This window comes from Mus musculus, chromosome 6, assembly GCF_000001635.26.
Source record: "Mus musculus strain C57BL/6J chromosome 6, GRCm38.p6 C57BL/6J".
NCBI lineage: Eukaryota > Metazoa > Chordata > Mammalia > Rodentia > Muridae > Mus > Mus musculus.
Genome location: NC_000072.6, coordinates 23,615,851 through 23,640,184, shown reverse-complemented (window position 1 = coordinate 23,640,184; position 24,334 = coordinate 23,615,851). Strand labels below are relative to the sequence as shown.

Here is a 24,334-nt window from a genome sequence, read left to right as displayed (position 1 = left end):
TAGCAGATCATTTGGGACTTGAGTTACCAAAGGTTGTAAGCTGTGGGTGTCAGGAGTCGAACCTGGGTCTTCTGGAAGAGCAGCCAGTGCTCTTAACTGTTAAGTGATCTCTCCAGCCCCATTTCCTTGATTTTTTTTAATAGGAGTGGGTGAACCTACCTAGTCTATTGTGGGCAGTGCCACTTCTGGGCTGGTGGTCCTGGAATCTATAAGAATGCTAGTGCCTGAGTCTATCCCCTTAACACCCTGAACACACTTGATCTCACCTGATCTTGCTAGCCCAGCAGGTTTGGCCTGGTACTTGGATAGGATAAAGCTGGATGAGCATGAGCCATGAGAACAAGCCAAGAAGGAGAAGTCATCCATGACTCCTGTGTCTGCTGCTCCTTGAGTTTCTGCCATAACTTCCTTCAGAGATTGACAGTGATGCGAAAACTAAGCTAAATAATCCTGTTCCTCCCGGAATTGTTTTCCCGTCATGGTGTTTATCACAGCAAGAGGAAGCAAACTACAACAGACCTGAAAGAACCAAATGATCCCATGCACATAAAACCAACTGTGTGTTATACAGAGCCAGGAGGCCGAGGAGATGCTTTTGTCCCCTGTGGGACACCTGAAGCATATTTCACCTGGAAGGCAGGTGGTTGCCATTAAACACTTGAAGGGTGCCTTAGGCAAATTGACAGTTTCTTTGTTATTACAGAGACTAGAACTAGTTTGAGAAAATGTCAGCTGTAGGGAGAGTATTGCCTCCTGGAAACAAAGAGCTTCTGAGAAGTTAGTCCTAACCACTGATCATTCCACATGCAGAGTGACTTTCTCTAAAGCGCTTTATCAAAGTTAGCCATCACTGGAGTGGTGGCAGTGGTGCTGATGGTGCGGTGGTGAGGGAATTCAAGTTTTATTAAGGTAATTGGATGTACGACTTTCAGGTCTCTCACAGTTTTGAGGATCAGACTCTAGAGTTAAAAAAAAAACAACAAGAATTTTGTTTTCCATACAGAGTTGCCATCTGGTGGAAAAATAACTAAGTACAATTTATAAATTGGAAAAGCCGTTCAGCAAGCAGCGTGCAGTTCATCTCTCTTGAACTTACACACTGTCTGCTCTTAAGGCTGATTTACTTTTAACAAACTTGTCTTGTTACATTTTGAGTTTTTTGGAATTTTATTCTTTATCTGTGAATCCATGGGTAATGATGTATAAATAACTTGCCATCTCCACAGTTCATGCTTTATAAATTTAGGATCTGAGAGGGTGGTAATATGCTCTCTGGTGTCCTGCTAATATTGTGGAAAATATAATGATTTGGCTCATATAATATCTTCTCCAGCATCTCTGTCAACATTGGCACAACAAGCTATTGCTCTCTTTCATGAGGACCACGTGGCTTTTCCTCCTTTCAAGGTTCCATTCTTATATGTTGTCACATAGATTGCAAATCCAGGGAGTGTCCAATGACCTACTGTTTTATGTTTCTGCTTATAGCAGGTGCCTTCACATAGCCTTAGGTTTCAGTCTTAACAGTCTTAGTAGTTAGAGGGCCAAGAAAAGTTTGTCATTGGCTGAGCAAAACATGAGCTAATCAATAAGGTACAAAATATCTGAAAATGAGAACTAAAGGATTTACTGTCAACTGCCACCAATAGAGAGTTTTACAAGAGATGGGAGTGCCCAATTTATTTTTTAAAGCTTTATGTTTTTCTGGTAGTTTCTTTGTTCATATGGACAGAGACTCATCTTAGGCCCTACAACAAATTTGATCAGATTTCGGTAGTTTTAGCCTTAGGTTTATTGCAAGAGCTTTAGATTTGATATATGGGATTTAGGTTAGCTCTAGTGAAGGATCCTTTGAAGAGACCTCTTCTTCTAGGCTGCAGATAAATGTATAGCTGTGCCATCTCTTATTTGCATTAGCTTTGATAGTAAAGGGGATTATTTGTGGTCAGCTTTAAGAGATGTTTGATAAGGAACAGGGTTGATTGTTAGTGGTTTCCAGCCTTTAGGCTTCACAGATGAGTAAAACTTCTCTGCTAGTATTAATCCCCCATCTTTCTAGTATATATATCCATATACGACATAAGCATAGCTATCTCTCCATCCCCCATTAGGAATGCCATTAGAGCAAGCATTCATTCTAGTGGCTTTATATAATGAAAAGTTGTTTGTTTTCCTCTAACCACCAGCATATTAAATAGATTTAGCTTTACTAAATGTATTATCATTGCCTAAGAGACACCTCTGTCTTCTCTCAAAGCTAGCATCGAGATCTGACTGACTGCAGACTCTGTGGGAATGACTGTCTCAGTGTTCAGCAAGATCAGTTTGTGTACCTTTGTATCCCACTACATATAGGATAAGCAAACATATGTCATTGTATCAGTAGTGATGAACTAGTTAGAACATAATTTGCTTTGATACATGTTATTGGGAAAGGAACATATAAAGAATATTGAAAACCAGACAAATGTTTCCTTTTCTTAGAATAGAAAGCATATTCTTCAGAACAATGGGAGAGAGAACTGGGAAACAGAGGCATAAGGGGAGATTTGGTGAACAGAGAAAATGAAGCCATTGGAAGTGCTATCAGAGAATCCACTGGCTGGCTTTGATTATTCAAAATGACCCAATGCAAATATAATTTGTATTCTGCAAAAATAAGAATTGTTTGATTTTTTTTTCAATGACACTCAACTTACCATTGTTACAGAATTCACCGGTTGATAAAATCTGAAAAATAGTTTAAGAAAAAAAAAACCTTCTAAAATTGATTCTTCAAGGACATTACAAATTATGAAACTCAGGAGACAGTGTTCTATTTGGCTTTATCACGAAGAAACACCTCTTATAAGTGGGTCTCTTGTACTTTCTCAATATCTCCCTGCCTGGAGACGGGCTGGCAGCCTTCCCAGGAACCATCTCATAGATAGCCACAATGATTTGGCAAGAAGATAATATCTTTCTAGTCATTATGAAATACTTTTGAATAAAAGAAGCAATTGCTGTTCAGATCAGCAGTACTGTGCATATTAAGTGCTTCTATAGAAAAATATAATTTGAAATCTTATTTGGACAGCTGAGCAGACTGAAGATCCTGTTTCTTTTTACTTATCACATTCAATTTTGGTATTAGCTCCCTGTGACTTCATTAAGATTTCGATTATCTCTTTGGAATATGAGCCTGGCAGATAAGTGGGGAGAGTGTCATTTCAGGGTACTCAGAAAGAAGGCCATGTACAATTAAATTTCACTAAAATATAGAGAAAAAAAAATAACACACAGGTTATGTTAGAAGCTCTCCAATGTCAGGTTGTTAATGCCCATGCTGAATTGGATTGTATGGAATTTTCACAAGGTAACTGATTGGTAATGCCACAGGTATTGGGCAGTGCCCAGCAGAACATCATGGGATACACAATGGATGTGTGTAAGAGAAACAAATAAACTAGCATTGAATAAACTAGTATCATTGAATAAACTAGTATTATAGTTGAATTCAAAGACTAAGTTTCCTGCTTTTTTTCTCCAAGAGGCACTTAGTCTAGCCACTTCTCAGCTTAAACCCCTTAGTTTGAAAAAGAAAATCATAAGCCACAAAACATAGTAATTGTGCCAATTAAATGAAGCCAGATCCAAGATCTCTACAGAGACAGTACCTGCCCATCAGTGGATTTTTTTTTTTTAATAAATATGTTTAGTTCCCATGCTACTGATATCTGGGTAACTTTGAGCTCTCTCAGGCAGGATTTCACAGATAATCTTGTGCTGCAGAGTAGAAAAGTAGTCTGTGGGCACCCTAAGACTAGAGACCATCTCTACAACAGCCTTGATTGTAGCCATAGTTTGCCGTCTGTGGTAACTAACTCTTGTGGTGAAAGGACATGTGATTATGATAGGTGACAACTCATGAGACAACCCGTCAGTGTCACACAGTATCATATTGGTCACATATGAGAACTGTGGCCCTTGGTCTTATGAAGGCTCTGTGCCCCAGGGGAATGACAGGACAGGGAAGCAGGAGTAGGTAGGCTAGTGAAGGAGAAGGTAGATGGGATAGGAGGGTTTCCGGAGGAGAAATGAGGAAAGGGGATAAAATTTGAAATGTAAATAAAGAAAATATCAAAAAATAGTTGAAGAAGAAGAAGAGGAGGAGGAGGAGGAAGAGGAAGAGGAAGAGGAGGATAGATAATAGGAATTACTAGAGAATATGATTACCAGATGTACATGCCTTTAATCCCAGCACTTGGGAGCAGAAGCAGGAGGATTTCTGAGTTCAAGGCCAGCCTGGTCTATAGAGTGAGTTCCAGGAAAGCCAGGGCTACCCTGTTTCAAAAAAACAAAAACAAAAACAAAACAAAACAAAAAAAAACCAAAATATTCTTTACAAGCAAAAATGAATCTCACTTTTCCTTTTGGACAATATTCATGGTGGTCAGTTTCCTTTGGGATATATTCATCTCTCCCGTTCAAATGGACGGGTTTCTTGTCTTCTAGTAGTTAGTGGATGAATTTCTCGCTTAAACTAGTTAATAGATGAACTATGAATGTGACTGGAGTTCACAACTTTGAAGTCTGGTTTGCTTTAATATTCTTTCATTGTCTCCTTCGTTCCTTCTTTTCCTGTATTTTTCTGGGTTCCCTGGCATTACATCACACTGGCATTACATCACACTGGCATTTCATCACACTGGCATTACATCACACTGGCATTACATCACACTGGCATTACATCACACTGGCATTACGTCACACTCTTCCACCTCTCATCCACCTCTACACCCTAATCTGTGGCTCCTATTCTCATGACTTGGCTCTCACATCTGTCCCATGACTCTGCAATGTTACCTACTGTATCCATCATGGATAACTCGACTAGTTTTCCTGACTGACCTAACATGTGTTTAAAGTGTACAACAGAATGAATAGGCCACCAGTCATTTTCTCTTCTAAACAGCTTGCTCACAGTTTGCTTCCTTGCCCATACACTAGGTATTTAATAAGTATTTGCTGTGTGACCTTATACATTGGTGTTATAGTGAGATGAGACAGTTTTGGACATTGTGGGATTTATTGATTAAAATGTATAAACGTACTTGCTAATTAAACACTATAGTTGCAATATGAAATGTGTTTTAAAGGAAAGTTTTATACAAAGATCTAGCCAAGCTAGGATGACTGGAGAGGAATCTCTGCGATCTTAAGGCAAATAGATGGTGGTAAAATAGACCATGGAAAATTCCTACGTGACCCCAGGTCACTTTGAGAGCATTGGGGCAGATACAGGCAGAGCGAGTTCTAACTGAGATAGAGAATTGGGAATGGGTGGTAAGACCATGGACACCATGGTGATTTTATTTGTAAACTACTGAGTTGACATGACTTGAGGTGGTAGTGGTGGTGGTTGTGGGGCAATGGACTATGCACACACATCCTGGTCTCCAGTCGAGCTGAGGTCTGGAACCCCGGTGGGACCTGTGGGTGGTAATTTCCACCTACATGGGATGGAAGGCATTCGATCATGTCTCCTGGACCCCTGGCTCCTGTCAAAGTTACTGCCCCCACAGCCCCCACAAGAGAGACATGTGGCTAGCAGTCACATAGACAATGTCCCAAGCTTCTGGCATTCTGGCTAGACTCCTTCCCACAGTTACCTAGCAACAGCAAGATAGCAGCCCACTATAAGAGGGGCTGTTTGGCCCCTCCTCGATCTCTTTAAACTTTCTTACTCACTAGCTTTTCTTCTCTCTATTCCCCCTTCTTTGCACATGGCCTCTCTCTCTCTCTCTCTCTCTCCCTCTCCCTCTCCCTCTCCCTCTCCTTCTCCCTTCTCTCCTTTCTCAATAAAGCTCTAAAACCATAGACTATCTCTGTTCATCAAGGCCCACAGTGCTTGAACGATGGGATAGGCTTTCTCCTAATGAGCCGTGTCTAACCTCTCGCCAGAAGGCCTTCCTGGGCTGCAGCCATGGATCGGACTAAGGACTCTCGCCTGCGTGGGAACCACCTAGTGCTCCCTCTCCCTCTGCCCTCTTCCCTTATCTCTGGGGCCGAGTGCCTCCCCATGGCCCCTATTCTTTTCTAAGCTTCTCCACCATATCCAGCATGGGATGCGGGAGACTGTGAACCTGGTACCTGGGACTGCCCCTTGTCCACCACCTGCCGTGTGGGGTTAGTGGCTTCTCACACACCCACAGCCCTGCAGGTGGTGGTAGTGATGGTGTTTTAATATTATTTTTGTGTCAGTGAAGAAAATACATTAGATTAAGTGATTGTGGGATTTGGTATTTGCCAAAAATCTCCCAAGGCAGGGAACCCACTGAAGAGTCACTTGACAGTCCTAGGAAGAAACATGTAGAAACTGTTGTGAGAAGATGAAGATATCTATGAGATTTCTGAAGGATACCTGGAGTAGGATCAGTATAGTGACAAATTGTGTATTTGCAGCCATAGAAAGGAGCAAGGGGGTTGTCAGGGATAGTTTCCAAGTCTCAAGGATGGAAATTGGTACCTAACGCTGGAGGTAAAGTGAGGGTGGGAAGATGCTTTAAACTGCACTTGTGAATTTCAAATGCTTTTAGAACTCAGTGGTATCAGAGGTCTCATTCTGTAGCTTATATTAAATGCAGATGGGGGTTAGTGGGTCACACTTTGTGGAGGTGCTAGAAGAAAGTGGAGTGCCCCAGAAGGTGGTGAGCAACATGGTATTTTGGAAAAAAATGTATACCCTCAGGCTAGGAGGCCTTTCCTTCTGTATACAGAACCCAGCATACTGTTCTGTGTAAAAGTTCTCTACTCTGGAGCCCATGCCTTTTGATCACAGAGTTTATTCTGCTTTCAGTTACAGTTATTTATGTCCCTCGATGTCTCACCTGCAGCCATCCATAGTGTATGCCTGTAGCTAGATTTGTACCTGATTGTCTTTATCACTGAGTAGTCAGTATCTTTGGATAGTTACCCCTTTTCAAACCAACCATTTTTTACTTCTAATAAATGACAGTCTCCTTTTAGAGTTTACCCTCGTCAGCAAACAAACTGGCATAAGCCCTGTTGGTATCTACCTTTTACTCTGTGGAGACAAATAATTAATAGATGCCAAATGGTGTTTTGTGCAAAAGGAAAAGGCAGGGTAAGACGATAAACACTGATGAATAAGAGGGAGAGGGGAGGGTAGAGCTTCCTCAAGAGATGATGCTTCTGAGACCCAAGCCAAGTAGGGGGATTTATGAGTAGCCGTCTCTTCCCTTATAGCAAGTCATTTCGAAAATCCTAAACACATAGAAACCATGAATAACCACCTCGTCTCTTCTTAGGTAAGACTCTCGGAGGCAGCCTAGCTGGGCAGTGGTTTTGCTTAAGGTTTCTTAGGAGGTGATGCAGTTGTCTGCTCTTACTACAGGCACCTCCAGGATCAATAGGGACTGAAGAATTAGCTTCCCAGTTCTCTGGCATGGTTCTGAACAGACTTCTGTTCATTAGGGCTGTAGACCGAGGACCTTGGGGCCTTGTTTCACAGCAACTGTGTCCCCATAGGGCATATGTTGAAAGGATCAAGAACAAGAACACCATGGCCGATTACAACCTCCTCACCTCTGAGATGAGATGAGTGCTGACTGGTCTGCTGGGCCTTCTATGTTACTGACTTGCTCAAGGGCAGTGTCCCAGCCTTGCCTCTGCTGCTTCCCTTGCTCTTCCTTCTCTGTTTCCTTTTTCTAAAAGCACAATTTAGGTAGCAGTCCTATATAAACTTTCTTGTGCCTTGCCTTTGTGCTCCCTCCTGTAGCTGGCTCTCTACCTTTACTCTCCTAAATGGTCTCTGCCCAAGGTGACCTAGGAGAAGAAAACAGCAAACAGGTCTGTTTTAATTTGATCCGTTTCTTCTAGAGCTCTCTGGTTCATTCTTGCTGCTGTCCCTGGAAATAGGTTCTGCCTGAGCTGCTGCTGCCAGTGGTGAGAGAGGGGGCGGTGGGGGGGGGGGAGGGAGGAGGGTAGAGAAAGAGAAGAAGGAGGAGGAGGAAGAGGAAGAAGGGGAGGGGAGGGGAGAGAAGAAGAAGAAGAAGGAGAAAAAGCAGAAGAAGCAGAAGAAGAAGAAAAGAGGAGAGAATATATAAGAATGACTGAGAATGTCCCTGGTTGTCCTCATTTCTACTGGATACATTTGTGTCTGTGAGGGGTATTTATTTAATTTATAGTCATTTAAATATAGGGGTTTTTAGGCTTTTGTTCTTCCCGTGTGCTTTTATCATGCTTTTTTTCCTGACCATTATCCAAATGAAATTAGCTATCTTTAACACTCACTGTTTTGTCAAAAACCAGCAACAACAAAGTAAATCATATATAGGGACATATATTCTTCCACCTTTATTCTTTATTACAGTTACAAAGAGAATGAAAATCCTATTTTCTCACCTTAGTTTCCATAAGCTGTGACTCAAAAGGTATTCTGTTCTTCTTTATTCTCTCTTCCTGCCTTACTTCCAGCCCTATAACCCTTCTACTTGTCAGATCTCCTGTCTCAATGTAATTATTGGTCTCTGCCTTATCTCCAACATTTTGCCATCTACCCTTGCCGCTGGCATCTCAGTTTGAGATATTTTTTAGTGTATTTAACACTAGGTCACCTAACCACAACTGGGCCCTGCATTAGTTAGGATTCTCTAGAGGAACAGAACTAATAGAATGAATCTGTATTACAGTGGGAATTTATTAGGTTAGCCTCATGGAATGGGCAATCAGGCCATGCACTGGTGGTGCTGAGAACTTGTCATCTACCCACTATGAGGTTGGATGACCCAACAGTTCTCATTTAACACTGAAAGCCTAGAATACTGTTAGGGAGCCGATGGTCTGTTCTTTGTTGAAAGGCTGAAGAAGGTAGGTTGTAATGACAGCAGTTTAACAGCAATTACAGCAGCAATTGAGTGGACATATTCACCAGCAAGGACTGAAGGCCTACAGGCAAAATCAGCACTGGTTTTCCCTCTGTCCTCTTTATATGTGGAATGCTCTTTGGGAGAAGTGCTGCCCATTCAACAGGGTGTTTCCTTCCCTTTTCATGTTTCCAGGAAACATTCTCCAGACTTACCAAGAGGCATGACTCTTAGTTGATTGCATACCTAATGAAGTTGGTGAGCAGAATTAGCCATTACATCATCAACTAGAACCTGGAACTCTCTACTGTCCGCATGCCAGTCTCTCAGATATCTAGTGCTCTTCCTGACTTCAAATATTACTATAGTCATAGAAGGCTTTATATGTAATCTCTGTATATAGTAGGAAAGTTTTTTAATCACTCTTTGAAGATATTAACGTTTTATTCTTTTTGGTTCCATCTATTGTTTTTTTTTTAATTTTTTATTAGGTATTTTCCTCATTTACATTTCCAATGCTATCCCAAAAGTCCCCCATACGCTATTGTTTTTTTTTTTTTTTTGAACTGTGTTTTATTCTCCCCTTTATCTTTACACAGTTCAAAGGCTATTAAAGACACAGGCCTCTTGCCCCTGTTCTGGGCTCTCCCCTATGTAGCTCTCACTTCCCAGCAGAGTTGTTAACTCCATTTCCTTTGTTTCCTCTCCTTTTGTAGGAGGGTCTGTTACTGCCCTTGCTCTTTTTCCTTTTGTTGTTGGCCTTTCCCCCTTGCGGAGCTGGAGCTTGTCAACATTTAGTCTTTGATGGATTTATCTGTGTGCCGTGAACACTGAGCAGAATCCGAGCATTCTGTTATCATTTAGCAAATGTCAGTTACATAGTTAGAGTGAGTTAGTGCAGCCTTGGTTATGGTTCTATAGGAGAAGGAACTCAGCAACAATGTTCGTTTGTGTCTTTACTTCAAAACTAGAGTCACTCAAGGGAATGTAAGCTCCTGGCTACACATTAGACAGTGAGGAAAAAAACAAACAAAAACAAAATAAACTGCTCATATAGAGTATTAGAAATGAGTAGTTTTACTGTAGTGAGACTATCAGTATATATTTTGCTGGTCCGTGTTTATGCTCATTATACCAGTTCTAAAAGAGCCAACTTCAGGTATTTTCTAGAGAAGCAACATTACATGTAGTACCAGTAGTTATTTTCGTGGATCAGGTGAAAAACAAACTAAATAAAATTGAGCAGGAAAGCCATAATGCATAACAATAGAAGAAAGCTCCTATGAGCAATGAAAACAATAAAACAAATACTAGAATTAGGAGGGGGAACATCTGAGGAAGAAAGAAATCCCAGAGAGAGTCCCCTTCTACCAACCCCAGACCTCAGACCAGACCTCACTAAACATATGTGTCATGGTATAACAGTAAAGTTACCGTCTTGCCATAGTGATGGACATAGGGAATCTATTTCCTCCCAGTTCTGGGTGAAGTCCACAGGGAGATGCTAGTGTCCAGAACTCACTAGAAATCTCCTAGTATGGATGGTGCTCTGAAAGGGGCACCCTTGACATATCTGAAAAAGGAGTTGTCCATAGTTAAGTGTCACCAGGACAGCAATGAATAGCAAGCCCTCCTTCTACCAGTGTGCCACCTAGGCTCACTTAATTGTTACTGCTCTAAGTGGTGTGAGACAGGGCTGCCTAGATTCCTGGGCATCTATAGCACCTTTAGAAAGAGTTATAACAAAAATTATATGTATACATATGTATACAGTTAAGAGTCTTTAATTAAAATATAATTGTATGTAATTGGTTGTCACTGAATCCACATAACTCTACTCAAAGTCCCAGCGGCAGCAGTGGCACTCTTTGCTACCCACCTCAATGTTCTGGGTTCCCAAATGAAAGACACACACACACACACACACACACACACACACACACACACACATATGACCTTTATATTTTAATATGCCTTAGTCAGCTCATTGGCTGGGCCACTTTCAAAACTCCAGGTGGTTAACATACTCCTCTCTGTTATCCCTGACTTATTACTTACTAAAACCTATATTCTAACTTGGCTGCCCTGGACCCAGACCTATAGCCCTCTCACGCTGAATTCCCCAGCACCTACATGATGGCTGTGTTCTTTTTCCAGCACCTCTCTGACATGGCCTCTACTCCTGTCCTGGCATGGGGGCTCTCTCTCTTCCTGCTACTTCCTCTGTCCTTTGCCCAGAAATTCTACAGTCCTGCCTCTCTCTCCATGCCCAACTGTTGGCTGCCAGCAACTTTATTTACCAACCAAAATCAATGGTGGGCAGAGTCCCTCAGTGTCTTATGTGTGGATTTTGTGCCATTTTGATGACCAAATTAGCACAATTTGTGCAGCATTAAATCAAATCCACAACAATTAATAGGTATCATGGTATAATTGTGTGCTTTTTTATGTATAAGGTATAAGCACAAAGTTTCTTCATATGGACGGTCAGTACCTCATGAGCAAAGCAGTATCAGCTAAGAAAGAGAAGAGAAATCGTGACATCCCCATGAGGACTTAAGAAATGTCATTTCCTGACAAAATACAGCATTGAGTGTCTGAGTTTCCTTCTCCCCGACTTAGAGTTGTTAAAGACACCGTTAGTTCCACGCCTTTTTAAAACAAGGGTTTTGCTTTACAATCATGTTTATCCTTAAACTAACTACACAGTTAGGCTTGAACTGGTGATTTCCCTACCTCAGCTTCCCAGGTGCTAGGACTATTGGATCAAGCCATGGTTGTTCTTATACCTCTCTAAATATATTTTGTTATGGCTTGAAGACATTAAAAACTAAACAAAACAAAACAAAACAAAACAAAACAGATAATAGAGACTTTCTTATCACAAGTGACTTAGAGATATAGAGAGATAGCACACATTTTTGTATAGGTATTATAAATGTGGTTGCCATAGGTAGAAGTTACTAATGCTTTAGTATCTGAGTGTCATTGACTGAGATAGGAAACAAGAACAGCTTTTGTGAAGGACTCAAAAGAGGAAAACTAAAAGCATTTGGGGAAATTTGGGGGTCAGGTGGACACATATGCCAGCTAGTTAAACAGAAAGACAAGTGAGTCACCTGACATGTGTAGAACATGTTTGTAACCGGTTTATGTATAAGTGGACATGGTGGGGTAGTCACATGATGTAGCCCTAGCTGTAAGAGTACTTTATCATTATGATTTAGTTTTTAGGAACAAACTAGCCATTTAGGGGAGTTGGAGATAAGGCTCAGCAGTCAAGAATGCTTGCAGCACAGTCATAAAAACGCCAATGCCCAGTCCAGGTGAGAGGATACCTGAAAAGCCCCCAACCACTCAGAGGAGAAGGAAATGGGGGGGTGAAGGATTGTAGGAAGAGGTGGCTGGGATAGAGCAGGATATAAGGTGAATAAGTAAAAAAGGAAACTAAATTTTAAAAGAAAGATTCCTCATATCCTCTTCTTGTCTCCAGTTATGTGTTGGTGCTCACAACCCTCACATCCATGTATGCACACGTGCACACACATGTACAGACACACACACACACACACACACACACACAAACAAAGTAACTTTTAATTGACATTTTCATTCTAGAAGGATTATAGCAGCATTCAATACATGGTAGGTGCCTTAATTTTTCAGACTCTTCTGCAAGAAGCTTGTGTCAAATATGAAGAAGAAAACAGGAAAATTAGCTGTATCATTTGATTAGTATCCATGACAAAATGGTTGGATTCATATGTCAACAATATGCTTATATATCTTACAGGTGGTCCCCTCTCCTTGCATCTATTCCCTGTAGCTATGAGACAAGTGTTAAGAAGCTAGGGAGCTAATGAGATCGTAGTTACATAGGATATCTATTTACATCAAGTGCAGTTCTACAAAACTGTTGGCCCCCAACCCCTCCTGTGCTTAAAGAGTTTCCCCAAATTCCCAAGTAAACATACAGAAGTTAGCCATGTATTTCCAGCCGCTTTCTTAACCATTTGAGTGAAATGAGAGAGGTGGGCGGCTAGTAAGAGAGGAACAAGGAGTTATAAACAATAGTTACTTCTTCCAGTTTTTGGAACTGCGAGGTGCTAAGTGGCACCTAAAGTAAGTGTCTACTAAATGACTCTTATTTCCTAGACTGTTGTCTTAGCACTTTGTTCTCAGGCTGCAGAGGATGGTGCCAGGACGTCACTGGGTCTCCACTTTTGAGAAACCTTTGGCATCTGAGTCCTTGACCTTCAGGTTGGACAAATGTAGGTTATCTCACAATTTCCTCAGAGTTGCTTACAACTTCTCTCAACCTTTCAACCATTTAGAGATTTGGGTCTCGTCTCATAAGTTATCATGTATTATAGTTGTGTTATACAACATTTTGAGCCATGGTGGAACACTTGTTATCCTGGCTGGGTGCCCCCAGAGCATAGGTGTTAATGTCCATGCCTAATTACAGGTGTTGTTTGACTTTGTTTTTCAGGTGTTTCTAAAGAGTGACCGTGTGGCCAGAATGGTTCAAAGTGGAGGATGCTCTGCTAATGATTTCAGAGAGGTGTTTAAGAAGAACATAGAAAAACGTGTCCGTAGCCTGCCAGAGATAGATGGCCTGAGCAAAGAGACAGTGCTGAGCTCATGGATAGCCAAATATGACGCCATTTACAGGGGAGAAGAAGATTTGTGCAAACAGCCGAACAGGATGACCCTCAGTGCCGTGTCTGAGCTTATTCTGAGTAAGGAGCAGCTCTATGAAATGTTCCAGCAGATTCTGGGCATTAAGAAGCTGGAACACCAGCTACTTTATAACGCATGCCAGGTGAGTACTCTGATGTCCCCCCCTGCCACGTCTGATGCATGCAAGGAACGTGGAGTGTGTATGACCCTGGGAATAGCTGCTTTGCATTTGCCAATCAGTCTCCTCAAATGGTTGAGTGAGATTGAATTGTAATAAATAAAAGAGTGACAATTTGAAAGAAGCTTTGAAAGAGGCTGGGTGGGGGGAGAATAATGTCAGTATCATTAGCCAGTTACGACTGGACCCAAAGACCTTATTTTAGGACATCAGTGTTATGCTTAGTGGGCATATAAAGGACAAACCCTGAGTAAGATGATGATCACCTGCTGCCTACGCAGTGTCCCTAGTATACATGAGCCAGTGCTCCTCGGTGCAAAATAATTCATCATAAAGGTTTGGAGATAGTCTTAAGAGTATTATGGAAGTAATTGAAATTTCAAATTTTTTCTTTACCTCAGCCTGCAAGAAATGGGTTGAAGATGATTGCTAAACTGGCTAATTTAAAGCAATGACAGCAAATAATATGTTTTCCCTTAAGTTGTTATTCAAGTCATGCATATGAAAAACTAAAGAAAATCTCATAGGTTTTTCATTTTTAGATTAAATGATTTGTCTAATAATATATTCCTTGGATTTCTGCTCATTTTGGGTATATACATTATTTAAGCCCTATTAGACAATTCAAATTACCAAAATTCAGCCATTTTAAAATTCATTAAGAAATGCACTTCTATAATATACATATATTTATTTTTAACCTTTTTGCAAGTTTATTTTCACTTAATTTCTGCATCCTGTTCATGTTCCTTAGTTCGCATCATTATCTTATGAATATCTTAGGCAAATAAAGAATTAATTAATAGTAAAGTACTGTGTCACCTTAACCCTCTGAGCCACTCGTGAACTCACCGTAGTTTTTTTCGCTGGGTCATTAAACCAGGGGGGTGGTTTGATAGCAAAGGCTGAGCATAAATCACAGACATGTGATTACATATTATATATTAACAGATACATTGAATTAAGACTGTGGGTCTCATAATGTCTATCGTGGCTCTTTTGTATGGTCAATGTTGATGAACATTACAGTAAAATGGAAATTCAGTCATTCAGTAGCTACTTAATGAGAATTTATCAAAAGTCTCAGTAGATTAATGAAAACAAAACTGAAAAAACTGCTTTCCACATTCCAAATATAGTTGAGCAGCAGGACCTCCCATATAATTACCCATTCCAACTTTTAATGCTTATGGCCGGCCTATAAGATATAATCCCATGTAGTATGGGGTTATGGTTGGTTATTAATGCAAACCCTTGTGTCTCCTTTATCAGAGTGTTCTTAGGGCTGTGTTGTGGACCTGTTCCTCTCTCCCCTGTGGCTTGTCACACGCAGCACTTCTGATCCAGATCACTAACCTGATATTGCATTTATATTTACATCCAGTTCTATCAGAATTTGCTTCCTGTATTCATGTCTGATAGGACTGTTCTCTGTTCTTGTAGAACTGCATCCTTCATTGTGATGCTCTTTGCTTTGTCTCGAAAGCCCACTTGATCTTTAACTAATTGAGGTAGCTGCAGCATTCCTATGGTTAGCATTAGCATGGTGGATATTTTCTACTTTTGACTTGTAACATAATTATTTTTAAAGATGTAGTTGGGTCTTGGAGGCTTGTTTGTTTGTTTTGTTTTGTCTTGTCTTGTCTTGTTAACACATACCAGATAACTTTGTCTTTCTTTTCTTTAAATTTTTTTATTAGATATTTTCTTTATTTATATTTTAAATGTTATCCTCTTTCCTGGTTTCCCCTCCGAAAACCACCTCCTCCTCTGCCCTCCTCCACCCAAGCTCACCAATCCACCCACTCCCACTTCCTGACCCTGGCATTCCCCTACACTGGGGTATAGAGCCTTCACAGGACTAAGGGCCTTACCTCCCACTGATGACCAACAACACCATCCTCTGCTATATATGCAGTTGGAGCCATGAGTCCCTCCATGTGTACTTTTTGGTTTGTGGTTTAGTCCCTGGGAGCTCTGGGGATACTGGTTGATTCATATTGTTCCTACTATAAGGCAGCAAACCCCTTCAGCTCCTTGGGTCCTTTGTCTAGCTCCTCTATTGAGGACTCTGTGCTCAGTCCAATGGTAGGCTGCAAGGATCCACCTCTGTATTTGTCAGGTACTGGTAGAGCCTCTCAGGAGACAGCCATGTCAGGCTCCTGTCAGCAAGCATTTCTTAGCATTCACAATAGTGTCTGGGTTTGGTGACTGTATATGGGATGGATCCCCAGGTGGAGCAGTCTCTGGGTGGCCTTTCCTTCAGTCTCTGTTCCACACTTTGTCTCTGTAACAGCATCTGTTTTGGTTGTCTTCCACTGTGCTGCTGGAGATGTAGCCGTAGCAATGTGCTAGAAAAGGGAAGAATTGCCCTTTAATCTGATTAAATCTTTTGGTGGACCTGTGTCTCAGTGATAGAGTCTGTGTTTCTGTTTCTTGTCCAGGAGACTCATTCCTTCTACCTCAGAAGACCATATTTCTTTCTGTGATTACACACTTCACAATGTATTTTCTTAAGCTCTGTGTACCTTAGCCACTGTGCATTTCTGGACTCAGTTTTGTTTTTCCCGTAGATGATATAGGAAAGCCACCAATCAGGTATTGTTTCACTGAAGCTGGAAGGACTATTCAGCATTTCCCACTGGCAAACTTTTACATTGGGAGGAAGATCTAATAAATTTAGAAAAAAAGTATGGCTAGTTGGGGCAATTTCTTTTTTTTATTTAATTTTATTTTTTATTAGATAATTTCTTCATTTACATTTCACATGCTATCCCCAAAGCCCCCTATACATTCCCCCAGCCCTGCTCCCCAGCCCACCCACTCCCACTTCCTGGCCCTGGCATTCCCCTGTACTGGGGCATATGATCTTCGCAAGACCAAGGGCCTCTCCTCCCAATGATGGCTAACTAGGCCATCCTCTGCTACATATGCAACTAGAGGCATGGTTCTGGGGGATATTGGTTAGTTCTTATTGTTGACCCTCCTATAGGGTTGCAGATCCCTTTAGCTCCCTGGGTACTTTCTCTAGCTCCTTCATTAGGGGCCCTGTGTTCCATCCAATAGATGACTATGAGCATCCACTTCTGTATTTGCCAGGCACTGGCATAGCTTCACAAGAGACAGCTATATCAGGGTCCTGTCAGCTAAATCTTGCTAGTGGGAAAATTTCTTAGATCTTCTTTAATAGAGGGAAGTCAGTGACATCGGGAGATTTCTTATTCTCTGTATTTTTATACAAAAATAAAAAAGAAAAGTTATACCAGCATGATACCCAGTGCCTGCTCATTCAACTATTCTACTTTTCAAATGTGTGTCTTTATATTTTAAATAAGTAGTTTTCCCAGGTCTTGGGGTCTCTAACACACACACACACACACACACACACACACACACACACACACACACACATCTCTGATTTTTTATTTGTTTAGTCTTGTACGAATGGACGAATGGGAGTGAGGATTTCCAAGTTTTTTTCATATGCCTAAGATGAAAATGGAATTGTTTTGCATTCTTGATTGAAGAAGGGTTAAGATAAATAAAAAAAACAAAAAGAAATTCTAAAAACCTACTCTCATGGGGAAAGTTTTCCTGTGGAATATCAGTGACTTTACAGAAATTATGAAATGAATTTTAAAAGCAAATGAGATTCTGTTTTCTACAAGTTTCACTTGCACATGCTCTCTCTCTCTCTCTCACTCTGTCTCTCTGTCTCTTTGCCTCCCTCCCTCCCTCCCTCCCTCCCTCCCTCCCTCCCTCCCTTCCATCTTTCCTCCCTCCCTCTCTCCTTTCCTCTCTCTCACACAGATACGGAGAGAGAAAAAGGGAGAGAGAGAAGAGAGATTGAGTTTATGTGTGTGTGTGTGTGTGTGTGTGTATGTGTTTTATAATTTTTTGGTTTTGGTTTTGTCATCCAACAAGAATCACACAGGACACCATTTGTGTTTTATTGGGAAGGAACATTCTGGAAAGAGAAGTAGCAAATTCTGGAAAGAGAAGTAGCAAATCAGGCTTTGGAAAGCGTAGAAGGGACCTCATCTGCGCAAGCTGCTGGAGCCTGACTGTGAGTGTCTGTTCCAGAGACTAATTTCATCTTTCCTGTGAGTCAGGAGAGGTTTGAAAGTCGGAATGGCAGTCACAGTCTTGGTTGTGTTTGTTCCTGCATATAGTGTCTTGATTTGTTGTTGTTGTTGTTTTGCCACCAGCAAACCAATAGAAAATAATAAAAGCATATCATATACTTTATGGTCAGAATTTCAGAGTGCACAACTGTTCGGGGAGATGTGTAGGACTGGAGCAGCCAGTGGGTCTCTAGGGCCAAGAGAATGGGTATAGAAAAGGTCTGGAACGAGGAAAAGACCTTTGCCCTTGCTGCCTCCTGACAACTGCTAGAAGTCACCTAGTCAGATCCCACAGCTGTCCCACAGCTTCAGGGTAGCATAATATAAAACTTCAGGAAGCTAATATAAAAAAAAACACACAGCCATGAACATTACTTCTGGTAAGAACCAGTAACTTATTAATTAGCAGAATTAAGGCATTAAGGAAGCTCTTGAAATACCAAGTTAGGAGGTATAGCATACCTTGCTAAGGCAACAAAGTCTAGGATGGCTAAAATAAAAGTAACTACTTAGTTGTTATTTTAAAAATATAAATGTATATAGTTTATACCTGTTATTAAAATGTAACAAAAGCTGGGCAGTGGTGGTGCATGTCTTTAATCCTAGCACTTGGGAGGCAGAGACAGGCAGATTTCTGAGTTCAAGGCCAGCCTGGTCTACAGAGTGAGTTCCAGGACAGCCAGGGCTATACAAAGAAACCCTGTCTCGAAAAACAAAAAAAAAAAAAACAAAAAAAAAAAAACAAAAAAAAAAGTCTAAAAAATAGAGTCTAAGATTATTTCTTATAATAATCTAAGCAGCATCATAAATTATATGTTATAATGTTAACACCAGTTGTCATTTGATTTGAGGATAGTGTCTGCACAGGTGCACATCCATGCAACAAAATGATAGTATCAAATCCTGTAAAGAAACTGGCAGGGTATATCATGAAGAACACATCCAAAGTGCTCATCATAGCTCTATAGCCCTAAATCATTAGCCATGATTTAGTTGTCCCAGCATAGTAAGGGCACTTGTAAGGACAAAGAATAAGCTGTCAGCCTAAAGTCTAATTTCAGAAGAATATTCCAGAAATGCAGTGAATTTCAAGTAAAATACCTGTTCTACAGAATATTAAAAATATGCACCTTATAGTCTAAATCACTCAACAATTTTATTTCAAGCAGCTCAACAAAAATGGCATTAAGTGGTACCAATCAACCATTCTTCTTTAATCAGAAATTAAATGCATTTATTGATGATTATTTTAAAATATGACATAAGGTAATTACAGCATGTTAAAATTAATTAGTAAACTCATTATCCAGAAACATGCATGAAATATAGAAAATATGCTCCGTGAATTGTATGAAATGAGAGTCCAGTGACAGATAAGATCTAGATAATCGCCTGCCTTAATTTCTAAAAGCATGCCTTTGTAAATGCCACAGTGATGTAGTAATTTCCTTCGTGGCTCCACTCTGCAGAGGCTGAGGAAGGCAGGATGACATTTAAATGTGTCATAAAGAAGTTCATCGAAGTGAGAATTTTGCTTAGTTGCCAGTATCCTCTGGACACAGCCTGCAAAACAGGAGATGGGGATGTGGCTCTCAATGACATCAACATGGGAGGCGATGGATCGTCTAAACTGTAAAGACATTGGAGCCCTAGAAGACCAGAGCCCGAAGGGTGGAACACACAGTATTGTATACACTCATTGCAATTCTTATCCTTTTGCCTCTGCATTTAGATTTTAAGAGGATTAAGTAAGTCAATTTTACAGTTATCTAGATCCTAATCTTCTCTGCCAAAAGCAACCTTCATCAATGTTTTATAATCTCATTCCATTAACTGAATAAAATGACTCACCTAGATTTACCCAAAAGTCAAAGCAAAGTTAATTGAGATCTTGATCTCTTGCTTTTCCCCCACCAGAATCCCTTGTAGTCTGAGAACTTGAAGAAGAATTAAGAATATTGTAGAGTTGCCTGAATGTTTTTAAGGGGTAGCCAGAATTACTGGTGAATTGTTAAAATGTAGTATTTATGATTCCATTTCTCTAAAAAGCTTTCAAAGCCTTTGAATATTGAGGTTTGGAGACCAATTTGTATTTTATATTTGGGCTGTGGGTATAAAGCTTTACATACTTAAATAAATAATTGCTGTGTGTTGGCTTTCCCTATGGGTAGGACTTGCTGTGTGTTGGCTATGGGTAGGACTTGTTGTGTGTTGGCTATGGGTAGGACTTGCTGTGTGTTGGCTATGGGTAGGACTTGCCCATGGAAGCCTCGGAACCACAGGTCTTAAGCATTCTGAGCACTGAGTTCAAAGCCTGGAAAAGAACAGTGAAGTGCCAGAGAAATGTCCCCAAGATTGGGGCTGGGTTTAACAGCCACCATCTTCCTTTTTCACTTACTTTAGGCCAACATCATATGCTTGACAGTATGCCATTGTGGTTTTCAGAAGGAATATATGCACATTTCATGTAATTATGCTTGATAACGTTTAAAATAAACTATAAATGAGGAAATTAAATGACTTAGAGATATTTTGGTTTTATGTAATTTGAAATGTCAGAAATACTTAAAATATTCAAGTATGTTTAACACCTTAAAAATAAATACATTTTTTTCAATTTTTTGAGATACTAAATTGATGATTGAAATACCTATAAATACTTACAACTATGTTTATTTCTTTTCTACACAATGTCCTGACAGTATAAATTTGATGAGTTTGATTTAGATGAATTTGAAATACTATAATTTATAATTGAAGTAACTATAAATAATTATAAATGTTTACTTCTTTTCTATGCAATTGCCTGATACTATAAATTAGTTGAGTTGGATTTAAGTGAATTTGAGTCTCTGGTTAATAGTATTCAGTAAATTTCCTCTCTAAAACTTGTTTTATTTTTTTAGCCTTATAAATGAATCACATTATACAAGTGTGCATCAGTTAACTCGACACTTTTATTTCTTAATTTGGGTCTATGTATGGCCACTGCAAAGGTTCCTGCTGCCGGTGTGGTGGTGTACTCTTCCAACACCTACACCAGAGACCCTGGAGCATGATCTTGAGCTGGAGGAAGCCTGGGCTGCACAACGAGACTTGGTTCTTGTTTTGTTACACTGCTTTTGTTTGTTTGCTTGCTTGCTTGCTTTGTCTTTTTGGCTAGGCTTTGTATCTCACATCTATAATCCCAGCTAAAGCAGGATGGTTGCAAGCTACCAAGTGATAATACTGTTCTAATATATAAAATGAGGGACATTTCTTAATGTTTCCCTTAAAGTTTTCTGTTGAATGAGCTTTCCATTTCTAAAATTTCAGCCCTGCTTGCCTGTTTTTGTTTTTCTTCTTTGTCTAGGTCCTGAGAATATGTGAATATTTGCTATGAGAATATGTTTTCAACTTTTCCAATTTTAAAATGGAGACAGCATTTGCAGGCTGATGAGAATCTTCTATAATAATACTTTGAGAGATATATTTTTGCTAATCTATTTGTTGCTTCACTCAACTGCTAATGAGGGTACTGTTTCAAATATAGTAAGGAATGGTGCCTTTATCCTGCATGGTTGGTTGTTAATGAAAATATTCTATATCCAAGTTGCAATTGTACTTCTGTAGTATAATTTGAGGCATCGTGATACTTATAATTGTGTTCTTTTGTGGCTCTGTATGGTTATCTTTTCTAGATATGTGGAATATGACATCAGAATTTTTATGGCTATTGCATTAACTCTCTACATTAAGTCTCATATTAATTCTGCCCATTCAAAAACAAAGAAGATCTTTCCATCATCTAATGTCCTTTTAATGATTTCTTACCATCCGGTCTTTCAGTTCTTTAATAAGATTTAACACTAGATACTTTTTGAGCTATTAAAATGCTATATTATTAATAATTCTTCTCTGAGAGTACATATTTGGTATTATGAAGGCTAGTGGGATTTTTTAGTTATCTTTTAATTTTTACATATGAATATATTTATAAATGCAGAGTGCATATATGCACACACATGTATGCTGCTGCCCATAGAACTAGAAGAAGCCATCACATCCCCTGGAACTAGATTACAGATGTAAGCCATCATGCATTTTCCTGGAACCAAACCCTAGTTCTCTCCAAGAGCAGTTAAGTGCTTTTAACCACTGAGCTGTGTCTGCAGCCCTAAGGGTGCTGTTATTATTTTAATGGAGATGTTTATATATTGCAAAATTAAAATGATGTATATGTGTGATGCATGACTAAGATTTGGTTGTTTCCCTCAAGGTATTTTCATGTGATCAGGAGACAGATATTAGTACAGTTTTCTAGTATACTGTGGCAAGAGTGGTAGGGGGTGACTGTGTAGCTAGCATAAACACATTAGTAACTGTATCTTAATTTGATTTTGAATTGCATCTGTGGGTTTCCTTAGGTTTCTTCAAATCTGTATAAATGATAGAACAAAACAGCTTTGAAAACTCCTTGAGGCTGGGTACCTCAGAGTAAGTCCAGCAGTTTGTGCAGGTGGGCTCAGCAGTTGAAGTTCCTTGCTGATGTAGATGCAAACTGAGCACAGATGAAGTTGCCCCAAAGTCCCATTTTAGGGCTTTGCTCTATGGCTTTATTTATCTGTCAGGGAGTAGGGGGCATATGCTGAGGAAGTAGAGAGGATATAACAATGTGGAAAATTCAACATCTATATTGAGTTGTAGTCAGATTAACAGGTTTTTTGAAAGATAATTTAAATTTTCACATATGCGTGTGTCTGTGAGAATATGCCACAGGTATGCCCACAGAGTTCAGAAGAAGGAGTGAGACTCCAGCTGCTAGATGCACTGAATGGCCGAATCACCTCTCTAGAAGATTTTTTTTTAAAGGTGGCAATTCCTGAATTTTAGAAGATGGGCATAAACTTGATTTCTGAAAACAAAACAAACCAGCAAACAAACAAGAACAAACTGAACAAAAGCAAACAAAAACAAGTCAACATTGACAATCGCGCCAAGGACTGGATGGCTTCCTTTATATTTGAATGAATATTAAATGCCCCCTATGAGGTCTCCTTTGTTGAATGCTTAGTACTCAGCTAGTCACACCATTTAGGGAAGTTCTAGGAACTCCAGTACCTCACTGGAGGAATTAGGTCACTGGGGGTATGTGTCTGAGGGCTGCAGCTTTTCTTAGAATCCTTTGCCTCTCTCCACAACTCATATGCCACGAGGAGAAGAACCTCCTCAAACACATTAATTCAAGTAACCAGGGACTGAAGAAAACTATAACCATGAAACAAATTCTCCTTCTAAATTATTTTCTCTTAGGTATTTGGTCAGAGTGATAAAAATTTAATACAGATCAGAGTAAATTAGGAAGGTATGTTGTATGAATTTCTAGAGAAGCAAGAGATGAGCTTTAAGGATTCACACAATTTGATGGAAGAGCTTAGAATTTACCTTGTGACAGGCAGCAATGCCAAGGGGATAGCAAAGCAATGACAGGAACCAGGTGGGATTCCAAAAAGTTATTTGGATGTGACTTACAGAAAGATTGCCCTTTCTCAACTTACTTAAAAGGATGGGTCAGATATTTTGTTAAACAGAAGAAAGGCAAAGGAATGAAAACTCATATTGATCAGTAAGTAATCTGTCCATGTTCCAATTTTCTCTTGTTTTACTTGTGGATCTATCAGAACACAGTGGTACAAATACATCATAAATGCAGCTTAAAGATGTAATCTTTAGTTGGGATAATTATTTCAGAGGAGTCTGCCCATGTGCTTGAGCATAAATAACATCATAATGAACAGATGAAGTGTACAGTTAAGTAGAACGGTTTACTTCATGAAAACTAGAAAGCAGAAAGGTAACAGTCAGGGTCCAAGCATCAGTTGCCCCAGAGGATCTGCCTTCAGCATCCCACTACCTCTAGCTATGACCTAACAGGTGGAGTTTCCAGTCTCCTGCTTTGAAAATACCAGCTGGAAAAAACAAGTTCAAAACATAAGTCCGTGGGAGGGTATTTCATATTTAAATAGCAACAATATTTGCTTGGGCTCGAACAGATCCTAGCTCTCTCATGATGGAAAATCTAAGATTTCCTAGAGCTTTAACAATTCCATCACTACTCAGAAGTCTAAGGGTAAAGTCTCCCCAGAGATACAAGGCAAGCTCTTAGCCGTGAGCCCCTATTAAAAACAAAAAATCAAAGAACAATTTACATACCTCTAACATAACATAACAATGATATATGGAAATATTTTAATTGGCAAAGGGAGAAATAGAGGGATCAGAAGTAAGAACCATCAGAACAAGATGAAGCACATTATGGTACCCACCAAGTGCTAAGTGATGTGAGCTCCCTTAGGCCTTTCGTGTTTTCTCTCTCAGGATCACTCCGTTTATTGCCTCTTGTGTTACTAAGTAGACATTTCACATCATGGCTTCTCTAGATTCTTAGGGCCTCCCCTGCAGCCTAGATTTCACTTTGACATTTCACACACCATCCTTTCTCA

At 39.9% G+C, this 24,334-nt stretch overlaps 1 protein-coding gene across 21 annotated transcripts in view; it reads left to right on the top strand.

Moving 5' to 3' along the window:
- Cadps2 (Ca2+-dependent activator protein for secretion 2) overlaps positions 1-24,334 on the top strand; it is a 578,403-nt gene that overhangs the window by 200,991 nt on the left and 353,078 nt on the right. For all 21 annotated transcript variants that reach the window (XM_030255458.1, XM_006505111.2, XM_030255457.1 and 18 more), the window contains exon 3: positions 13,360-13,692. In XM_030255458.1, coding sequence (XP_030111318.1) covers positions 13,360-13,692 — 333 coding nt within the window. The remainder of the gene's footprint in view (positions 1-13,359; positions 13,693-24,334) is intronic.